The following is an 11073-nucleotide window of genomic DNA, read 5'->3' as shown; positions in this document are numbered from 1 at the left end:
GTGTTGGAATTTGTTTTATTTTTTTTTTAACAATTTTTTTTTTACTTTACAGAGAATTGGTCTTATTCCACTGTCAATGTACAATTGTAAATACACCAGATTGCTGATTTGTAAATTGTTGTGTAGTTGTTAATTTATTGTGAAATGACAAACAATGGCAGTTGACAGAGCACCTGCTGATGCCTGATAATAGTAGATAATTCTGTAAGAATAGGATGTGTGTATCAATTTTCTGGTACATGTCGAAACATATATGATTGTTCTCCAACCTTATCACAGTTATATATCTGATTATTTTTGTAAAATCAAGAATGTGTTCAAATTAAAGTTAATTAACAAAAATCCACTTCAAGTGATACATGTATATTTAAATGTTTGCAACCACTTCCTAATGATCCTTTTGAATTTTAAGATTTAGGAAGAGTATATCCTCTCTCCAAACGTTTTATACTACAATATCAACATGGCAGAATCAAAGATAAATAATCAAAGCAGTATATCGAAAAAATAATCAGCATGTCAAAAGGGGGAAATGAGGAAGGAATGACTCATATGGAGAATATTCTTTAAAAAAATTATCCTTAAAATAATTTTTAGGTGGTTTTTTATTTAATGAATCATTCCCTACACTGCAGATATTCAACTCTGTTCAGAGACTGAAGTGCTGTATATCTATAATGTTTTGACATTTACTGATTTGTCACAAGTTTATGATGGTCCCATTTTAAGATTTTTTAAAACCCTTTATGTAAAGGGCGTGTCATTTTTTCCTTATGTTTCATTATCTTTTTATCTTTTTTTTTCTCCATATGAGTGAGAACTGGTGTGTTTTGTCCATGAAAATGTCCTCGGCCCCTGTGATAAAACAGTTACGTTGTCCTTTTGTCAAAAGTTCATGATCTGATGTTTTCTCTTTAATTCGTTCAAACTTTATATGTAGCATTAACTACTGCCACAGTATTTTTTTTTAAACAAAAGCATCCATATGCACATATTTTCATTGTAAAATTTCATACTGGAATCATTAATTCATTTTCATTGATTTACCACATCAAGTGATCATCAATTACTGTTTAGATCTACTTTTGTATCATTCCTTGAATCATGTGCAGAACCGTTTTGTTAAAAATGTTTTGATAAATTTAGAACGACCCGTTTGTATGGAATCGTCCTCTTGCTAATAATTCCAACGATTCCATACGTGATTTCTATGCAGTTGCATATTACATGCTCTTTTGAAATGAAAGGACATACTGTTTCTCAAATATGGGATGGTATGTCCATGAATTAAGCTTGGAACTAACACTAGATTGAAAGTAGAAAGCTTTATTAAAAAGAATGGTCATGCTAAATAGATGACAGCTATTGTGATGTCGCAGAAATAATTATTATCAGATTCATGAATATTTTTTTTTAAGTTTTAAAATAAATTTTCAAAGCCCGATCAATTTTTTGAGAGCCATTTGCTCGATCGACATTCTCATTATCTATACATTCGATGTAATATATTGTCATCAGAGAGCATTAGCTTGATTGGTTAGGGATGATGGCGAAAGGTTACCATTTTTACCGGCTTGCTAAACATCCTTAAAGATTTGACAAGCTACCACGTTTCCTATATAAGCCACATTATTGATGATGTCACGACGCACGAGGTTCCTTTGGCTACTCGTGTTCTCCAGGTCATGTTGTGTCGCATAACACAAGGTTCCGTTGGGCTATTCATGTTCCCCAGGTCTTTTTTTTAGCAGAATGCTGTGATAACTGTGATAGAAATCTGTTTAAATAAGACATTTATTTAAAAGAGGACACTTTTTTCTTTCTGATATACAATTCCAAAAATATTGTTATCCAGTATTACTGTTATGAAAATCCGTGCAATAATTTTTTGTACATATTCTTCTGTTATGTAAAAATTGATTGATGATAATCAAATCTCTGTTATTTGTATATTGTTATGGCGAAAACTTGCTAGACAAAATAAAATCTAAAAACCTCAATTTGCTTTCTTTTCTTCTGATTAAGGTGAGCCTTCTTAAGGAAGTGCGATGTAATATTCGTTTATTATCTGGAAACAGTTTCCTGTTTTCTACAGGCAGTCCGATCTTTATCTCTATTATCTGACAAAAGTTTTGACACAACTAGCAATATTCAACAGAAGGTAAGAACAAATTATAGTGAATGAAAAGTATATCTGTAGTTAAATGTTATTCAAATTTCATTAAAGAAGAAGAAAAAATAGTAGAGCTGTACATGTGTAGACTATATAGCTATGAGACGAGATGGCTGTGTTTTCACACTACACAAAGGTAACAGTGAAGCAAGCCGATCCTTCTAATGGGAAAGGTAGCAATAAATATACTTGATCCTTTTATCGTTGAACTTGTTATTCAGAAGATTTATTAATATACTGCTATGTAAAAGAAAATATTTTGATATAAATTTATTGTATGTAAAAGAAAATATTTTAAAACAAAGTGAGTCGGAATAATGTTAATATCACATTTTACATGTAGTATAAAGTTGTACCTCTAAGAAGCATTATGTTTTGCATTAATTTTTGCTACGAACCACTGCGTACATTCTAAAGAGCCAACTTGGAAGGAATACTACAAACGATAACAAATATATCAGAATATTTTTTATCAAAAGACATTACATTGGGCAAACTAATGATACTTACATGTATAGTTACATAACCAGAAGAAAATTAGTGTCAGCCGACGTGTGGTCAATTTTTGTTTAACTATAGTCACTGCTTTATCTTGGCTAAGATTCTTTTAAACCAATTACTCCAGTATGTGCTGGTGACATTTAGCATAACAGTTTTACAAACGTTTACTTTTAATTTAACAAATATGTTATTATTCAAATACAGTAAGTACACACATGTAATAGAATTGGACATCAGGCTATGCCTATTTTAGTCCTCTCCCCAGGATTAAAGTTACAACTGATATTTCAATTACATTTTATTTTAATTATATAAAAATGAATAGGTATAAAATACAATACGTTCATAATATAATGTAAAACATGTTCTTGCAGCATTTAAGAAGTTGGAATTCATATAGGATTAAGAGCAGAGAAAGAAAAATAAGAACCAAAAATAATGGAAGAAAATAATAACAAAACGTTTACTTTTAAGGGCGCAAAGTTGATAAATGGAACGGCTACTGGTTGTAGTGGTCTTTGTCGTAAAGAGTATAGTCGAGACCTGGGCTTCTTGCCCTGTCGTTCACCAGGCGGACATCCGGGTCCTAGAAGTCCGTCTTCAACCCCATCCTGTCCCCCAACAACAGACCACTTATGTTTGTCAACAGTTTCAGGTGAAACTTTGTAATAGATAGTAAAAAATCTTGTATTTCTTTAATTTGAAAAAAAAAACCAAAGTACATGTACTTACACGTTTTAATTTCTCACGTCTGGTTAAGTCAATACCATTTGATGAATATTTTTTTTTTAAATCGCAGATTGCAATTAGTTTTATTACTATAAAAAAAATTAAGCATGGAAAGTTTCTTATCTTTTTGTTTAATAACATGCATTTATACTACTATAATCAACAGGTTCCCGATCTTGAGACGTATCACGCCGTAGCATTCGAACCTTTAATCGGGAATGAGGATGCTGTTCATCACATGCTGCTGTTTGGGTGTGACCATGACTTAGGCACAGAAGTTGGTATTTACCCTTCCTATAATTTTACTTTTGAGGTCACCCGAGTCACTCGGGTGACCTATTGCAATTGGCTTTCGTCCGTCGTCATGCGTCGTCCATTTTTACATTTTTAACCTCTTGAAAAAATTTACAAGCCTAGGCCGATTGTTACGATTTGTGGTTTGAACCATTTCTAGGATAAGGATTGTTATTATCCAACAATCCCCGGGCCTCATTGACGGGGTCAAATATGCAAAAAGGCCAAACTTTCAAAAATCTGTTCTACTCCCACGCAAGTGAAAACAAAACTAAATGTTTAGTATTGATGTCAATGGAGCCAAAAGATTTTTTGATAGAAGGCCCATGGCTCAGGGGTTAGTCCCTAGGGGGCCAATATGGCCATATAGTGAATATGTTTTAAATCTTAAAAAAAATCTTCCTCTCTACTCCCAAATTGTGATGTCCACGAGGCCCTGTACCTAAATTTTGAAATTTGTAGCCCTTAAAGGGACATTGTCAAGATTTTGGTCAAATTCAATTTACTGTTTTTGTTATTTACAATGCTTAAGGAATATTTTCTAATAATGACGTGAAATTTGAGAGTCAGGCGTAGAGTTATGAACAAGATACAATGCTCACAATTCTTTGTCATGTTAACAAGGCTCGTGCCCTGTATTTGGTTACATATGTTCAATAAACCCGTAAAAATCTTTTTCAAGTTGTTTTGTCTATCTTCTTATTCATTTTAAGCATAAATAAACAGTTCCTAACGTTTACTTCATTCAATTTAGGTCTAAAACTGGAATTTTTTCTTCAACATTCAAAATGTAAACAAAATTTTGTTTACATAGCAAAGAATTGTAAACTTTGTAACTCGCTTATAACTCAACGAATGACACTCAAATTTTGGTTGCCTTGCTGATGCACTGTAAACTTTAAAATCGGCAAAATAATTTTTGACCAAAATTATTACCATATCCGCTTTAATCAGGGGTTCAGGCCCTATGGCGGGGTAAATATGCTTGATTAAATCTTATAAAATCTTCTCCACGTTCACGGTAGCGGGAGAAAAACTAAATGCATGGTTATGATGTCCATGAAACCCCCTGCCTAAATTGTAAAAGTCATGGCCTTAGGGTCAGGAGTTCAGGTCCTTGAATAGGGCCAATATGGCCACATAGTGAAAATGTGTAAAATATTACAGTATTTTCTTCTGTACTTTCACAGTCTTGAGAAACTAAATGCATTGTTACTATGTCCATAATGTACTCTTCTCAAATTGTGAAATTAACAGCCCATGTAGCAGGGGTTCCGGCTTTTTTTTTTTTTGCGAAGGGGGTGAAAAATATAGTTATAAAATGAACATTTTTTAAGATCACTTGAGTCACTCGGACATCTTTTTGCTTTAATAACATTAACATCAAATAATTAAAGCGGTATAGTAAGAGTCATCATATGACTTCCTACTCAATTGTTTTTATAGTTAACACATTCTTTGTCACTGTCACTGACTCACTGTATCTTTTATCATGTAAAAGTTTGCAATGCAATACATGCAGGAATTGAATATGTTGTTGATTGCCAAAAGTAGTCTGATTGTGTCGGAAAGTATGCATTAAGTTATGATTTTAAACACTTCGATAAATTCACATACATGTAGGAAAAATAGAACTATACGAGATGTCATGTGTAAACTACAATGTGCAATTCAAGTACTTTACAATATGAAAACTCCTTCAAAATTCTTAGCTAATCGTCTTTCTTTAGGACATCCATGCATGTGGTGGCTTAGATACTTCTTGCAGTGCCTGGCTCTCTCAGTATTCTCTTGGTGTAAGAGGACCGATCTGTTTACCAAACGATGTTGGTGCTAGGTTTGGAAAAGACTCTTTTACGAAATTGCTTTTGCAAGTTCACTGGAATAATAAAAATTTGGCTGCAAACATTACAGGTAATTGGCGTATACTAAATTCTGAATGGCTCTCTCATTTTCAAATTGCACGGGTTTTGGATATTGAAGACATACTTGAATTTTTATTGATTTTATGTTTACCAATTAGTAATTTATACGATATTGTATTGAAAGATGACAGCGGATTTCGAATTTATTATACGACCCGACTGAGACAGCATGACCTTGGGAATGTCCAAATTGGTCAAAACCAAATTGCGATACAGCCGCTATCTGAAACCACAATAAAGGGGAGTTGTAGTTCCAGCTGTACCAGGATGTTACCCCATTCAATCTATCTTACAAGGACATACATTCATATGCACTATTTAGGTCAGTAAATATTTCCCTCTAAGCCATATATAGATATGAAGCTATATTTATCTACCCCATTCTACCCCATTTACCCCATTCAATCTATCTTACAAGGACATACATTCATATGCACTATTTAGGTCAGTAAACATTTCCCTCTAAGCCATATATAGATATGAAGCTATATTTATCTACGTACTTCATTGGTTTAAATAATCACATGGTTATTGTGCAACAATAGAAAATTCTAGGGAATTTAAACCTACCCGGCTTTTAATAAGCAGGTCATCTATCGAATGACACATTTACCTTTAATTTCTAGAACGCAGTCTTCTTTTTAACCATTTTTTATGTCAGGACAGATTTAATGCCGTAGATGATAAGCCCTATCTTAACCAGTACTAGTATGCCTTTGTCACGTTCATTCTGAGTAAACTATATTATTGTTCACCTCTAAATCATTGATTTGAAAGGCATAAATGGAAGACTAGAAGTTTACAGAAATGGAAGTCTTAAGACTTTGGTAGCTAAAGATGCTGATTATGTCTATGATACATCCCCCATTCATGAACATGGAACTCCGGTGGAAATTCTACCTGGTATGTAAGATTACGGTACAAAGAGAGACAACTCTTGTAAAAACTTACTGATTAAATTTTGGGCATTAAAGTACGTTTTTCGTTATGCAATGAAACGTTAGCAAAAATAATACCATTAATGTATTGACATTGAAAAGCATTTTTCTAAAATGTATTTAAAAACATACCATAATCTCAAAGAGACCATAAGAGGGGTTGGCTAAGTACCAATGTAAAAAGAATATAGGTTTATTTAGTCGTTAGACTAACTTTTTTATACTGATATGAGACCATAATGAATGACCAAATTATCTTCGGATTTTTTCCCGTTTTCCCCGATTAAGACAGATAGCACACGGCGGATGTAATCGATCATCAGAGGATGCTGTTTTGTGTTTTTCCTTTGGACTTTTAATATTGAACACTGTTCGTTATCACATGTCATGTGAAAATAAAGACCATAGTTTGAAAATTAGATGAGGAAACAAGGTTTTATATCACAGAAGATTGGCGATAAGGCAGGTAAAATGCCTATATTAGGATGGATAAAAAACTGAAAAACAAAAATATCAACAAATCTTATAATTCTATTAGATAAAAATGTTCTAAAATATGCATAATTTGTAACCCGTAAATAGGTGCAATATTTGTAATATATTGATTAAAACAGATTTTTTGTTATTATGTTATTGAGGTTTAGAGAACAACGAACAAATTTCAATCAAGAAATACTTTTGAGTGTTGACACACCATGTGTTAGAAATGCAAATTGGAATACTTACAATTGATCGCTTTAGGAAAATAATACAAAGTCCATAAATTCATGGTAAAAATTAGATATAGCATTTAAAAGAAACATTTTGTTGTGACTAAAATGACTCAATGGTTAAAAGCACCAGAGCTTTTGCAGCTTTATGAAACTAGTATTTTTGGGGTAAGGGCTCGATACCACCAAAACTTAAGGCCATTTTTTAAAAATTAAATTATTAAGACTGAAGTTAAATTTGAGCTTTTGTAAAATTGTAATATATTGTAATATGTTATCAACAATAGATTTTGATGAAAAAAGATACCTTATTTGAATTTGTATTTCACGATGAAACCAATGGGCATTTGCGCCATATTAATTCCCCATCCCCATTTTATATTCATTAAAACTTCCTGGATATCAGAAATGGTATACAATGAAGTTAGGGGAAATGTTTAAATTTTACATGATAAAATAAAAATTGATAAATAATAATAAATATGATATTACATGTTTATATAGAAAAATTGTTTGAATATTCAGAGGGAAATCACAAAGGGAATTTTAAAATAAAATTGACTCGAACTTTACGTGCATTGTGATTGTAGATTTCAGGTATTTGGCTATTTGAATGAAACACAATTTTTAGGAATTGATAACTTTCACGAAAAAAGTAAGGTAATTACACGAAGGTTCAAAGGTACTATGAAATAAACCAATGCCTTTAACTTTTAAAATGTTGGCCTTGACGTTTTTGTTCTCCTAAAATAAATATTTACTTCACATAAATGTGGAAGTGAAAATTTTACACATTCTTATTGTATGACAGAATTATAGCCATTTGCTAAGTCGTTATTGAAATTTTGGGAATTAAGGATTAATTTCATAATTGTATACCACCGTTAAAATAAACATTTTCAGAAATGAAAAGAAGATATTATTATTATCAATGGATTGTTTATGAAGATAAATTGCATTGAAAGAAATCTTAACGTCACTTTCAATAAAATGTTTCCAGGTTATAACACTTTCTCCATTTAATGAGTGAAATTTTGAACATTCTATTTACCTGCAATTTCAGGTGAAGAAATCAAACTTACATGCACGTTCAACTCACGTGACGGACACAGGAAGAAAGACAACATGGTGTATTTTGGCGAAGGATCAGAGGTTTACAAAACGTCTTTAATTGTCAAAAATCACAAAATAAAAAAATAATGTTCAGAGACGTCCACATTGCACACATATTCTTGATTATGAATGAAAAATATAAAACTAAATGAAACGTGTAAGGAAAAACTTACCTTGACATCATGAACAAAACATGATGTAAAAATGCCATAGACGTTACTATAAGCTGTTCTTGCCACTGTTTTAACATCATAGATCAGTAAGAAATTGATATTTTCTTTCCAAAATATTATTGATACACTGTATATACAATGAGAGTGATGTCCGATTTTTAGATTAAATAATTTATCGGAGATACAATAATAATAAGAATTTATAATTCTGACAGTCTTGAGTGAAATCAGGAAGTTATTCCCTGAAGAGAACAGAATTGAATCGGGCATTATGTAATTCCAAGAAATCTTATTTATCAATGTACATGAATCGAAGTTATTTAAACGGACTATCCCTCCTCCCTTTTTTTCTTTTAATCTACATAAATCAAATAATTTGTGCTTTGCTGAGTATAATTTTAGAGTAAAGATAAATAAAAATGGTATGTTTAGTACGTATAGTTCTGAAAGAAGGAGTAAGATAGATATTTTTATTGAGTATTGCATGCTAAAAATTAGTATCAAATCATATCTAGTCCTTTAGGGAAAAAATTTATGAATATACCCTCACCCTATATTATACGTACTGGTCAATAGCAACTTACGCATGATGTTATCAGTCATTTATGATACTTACTGATATAATTAAGATACACCAAGATTTTATTATCTTATGATTGGGTTTGGATATGCATGATTTTGCAACATATATATTGAAATGTATCGATACATGCATATGGTGGTTATTTAACTTTGTTTGTGTAGGACAATCATCACATTCTGTTTATATTTTTTCTGTTTCATGCTTTTTTTTTATTATCATATGATTTCCCGTACTGTGTCCATATAGTACACACTCAAGTTGTTTGTCAAATTGACTCTGTTCTCTGAAAACCATCATCAATCAATTGACAATCATCACATTCTGTGTATATTTTTTCTATTTCATGCTTCATCCTCTGAAAACCTTTTTTAATGTCTGTTTCAGGCTGAGATGTGTTATGCCTTCGTGTCCTACTTTCCGAGAATACGTGGATTTGATCAATGTATTCAAATGGGTCATATAGATATCAATTGTTAATACATGTATATGAATAAAGAACGGAGAGACAGTGAAAATGTCTAAATGGTGTGCATTTCAAATCGTTTATTGTCCATACATTCCACATTTTTTTATTTCTTCTTGATTAGCCTTTCATACATTTTAACTTCTACTCTTTGCCAATATATTTTCTTGAACAAAAACTGAGTCTGCACACAATTAACATACATTTAAAACTTTAAATATAGTTTTTTTAATTTATGATTATTTTACCACTGATTTGCTTTCAGAATATTTTTATCGTTGAATTTAGTGTGTATATATATATATATATATATATATATATATATATATATATATATATATATATATATATATATATATATCTATATATCTATATATATGAAATTTGGCAAATGAGTTCGTTTTTTGGACAAGCGTTCATAAATTCAAGCTATTTTGGTTTTCCAAGAAACACTTTGTTCGCGTTTTTGGTTTATGTTTAAAAACTGTTCAATCCAGTGTCAATTGCCTTATACCCCTATATTCATCTTTCGGGGTATCATTGACATGTGTGATACGACATTTTTTTCCAATTTTTGTTTGTCTTTGGGAATTTTTGGTTCTGTCGGTCTGTATTCTTTTCACATGACCTAACATTATAAGTAGACCTGTATACAGTATTTGAAAGAGAAGTCATATAATTCTGTGTTCACTTTTTAAGTGGTTAAGATGCAACATGTTACCTCAGAACTTCGAAGCATGTTTTAACAGTTGCTTTATAATGAATTGCAACATAGACTTAAGCAAAACATCAAGAATACAAAAGAATCAAAGTGAAATTTGATAAGCATTGATGTGAAAGCAATAAAGTGATATACATGTGTAAATGTACTGAAAAATAAAGAAGTAAGCCAAATATGAATAAATACAAGATACAGTGACTTTTGACGGTGATTATTTTCCATATTAATCAAGAAAATGTTTCTGATAAAGAAGTGGTTTATCAAGATGAAATGATGCTAGAAAAAGCAAGGTTATAGAATTGTTCGTACAGTATTGATCACTTAAAGCTGAACACCGCTCGTAAATAGGCACCGTCACACAGATACCTGGTATATAAACCCTTCGATTTCGTTACACCCAATTGCACACCTGAACCTCGTGGCCGACATGTAGTATTCCTTTCGTGGTCTTTAGATTTTATGCATTTTTTTCTTATCTTATGTTCATTTTCTGTTCGTAAATAATGCATTGACCAATTTATTTGATGTTAGTATTCTCCTGGCTTCAAAAAGTGCGTAAAATTTGATAATTTCATCGCGACCGGGTAACACGGCGAGGCAAAATGTACGTCCACACAGGTGAGACCTCTACAGCGAAGTACTTTGAACTGTTTAGAGGTCTGTCCCTTATATAAGGGTTGTAGGGAGAGCAGTGATTAAAGAGAAATATGGCGGACAGTGCCTATTTATGAGCGGTGTTCAGCTTTAACA

At 31.7% G+C, this 11073-nt stretch overlaps 1 protein-coding gene and 1 long non-coding RNA gene across 3 annotated transcripts; one reads left to right on the top strand and one right to left on the bottom strand.

The window, feature by feature from the left end:
• Positions 1–1462: 1462 nt before the first annotated feature.
• LOC136273587 (uncharacterized) lies at positions 1463–3280 on the bottom strand. Its single transcript, XR_010711765.1, has 2 exons — positions 3142–3280; positions 1463–2120 (listed from the first exon to the last, which is right to left on the bottom strand). It is a non-coding gene; the product is annotated as an uncharacterized lncRNA (long non-coding RNA).
• Positions 3165–9811, top strand: LOC105343978 (dopamine beta-hydroxylase). Of its 2 annotated transcripts, XM_011451521.4 has the most exons (7): positions 3165–3329; positions 3570–3680; positions 5428–5611; positions 5747–5944; positions 6400–6525; positions 8334–8422; positions 9524–9806. In XM_011451521.4, exons 1-7 carry the CDS (start codon positions 3165–3167, stop codon positions 9614–9616), a joined length of 966 nt encoding a protein of 321 aa, XP_011449823.2. In that variant the 3' UTR covers positions 9617–9806. The 2 variants fall into 2 exon arrangements, with proteins under 2 accessions (XP_011449823.2, XP_034339305.1); XM_034483414.2 differs by lacking the exon at positions 6400–6525 and having other exon boundaries at positions 9524–9811.
• Positions 9812–11073: the final 1262 nt, after the last annotated feature.

The sequence above is a fragment of the Magallana gigas genome, chromosome 3 (genome assembly GCF_963853765.1).
Source record: "Magallana gigas chromosome 3, xbMagGiga1.1, whole genome shotgun sequence".
Lineage (NCBI taxonomy): Eukaryota > Metazoa > Mollusca > Bivalvia > Ostreida > Ostreidae > Magallana > Magallana gigas.
The sequence above is the reverse complement of the archived record's forward strand: the minus strand, read 5'-3'. Positions and strand labels throughout refer to the sequence as shown.

Bases quoted from the DNA above. Each gene is read 5' to 3' on its own strand.
- LOC105343978 (XM_011451521.4), top strand. From the start codon at position 3,165: ATGGAACGGCTACTGGTTGTAGTGGTCTTTGTCGTAAAGAGTATAGTC. The intron at 5,612-5,746 runs GTAATTGGCGTA...TTGTATTGAAAG, and splicing joins TTTGGCTGCAAACATTACAG to ATGACAGCGGATTTCGAATT. The intron at 8,423-9,523 runs GTTTACAAAACG...TGTCTGTTTCAG, and splicing joins ATTTTGGCGAAGGATCAGAG to GCTGAGATGTGTTATGCCTT.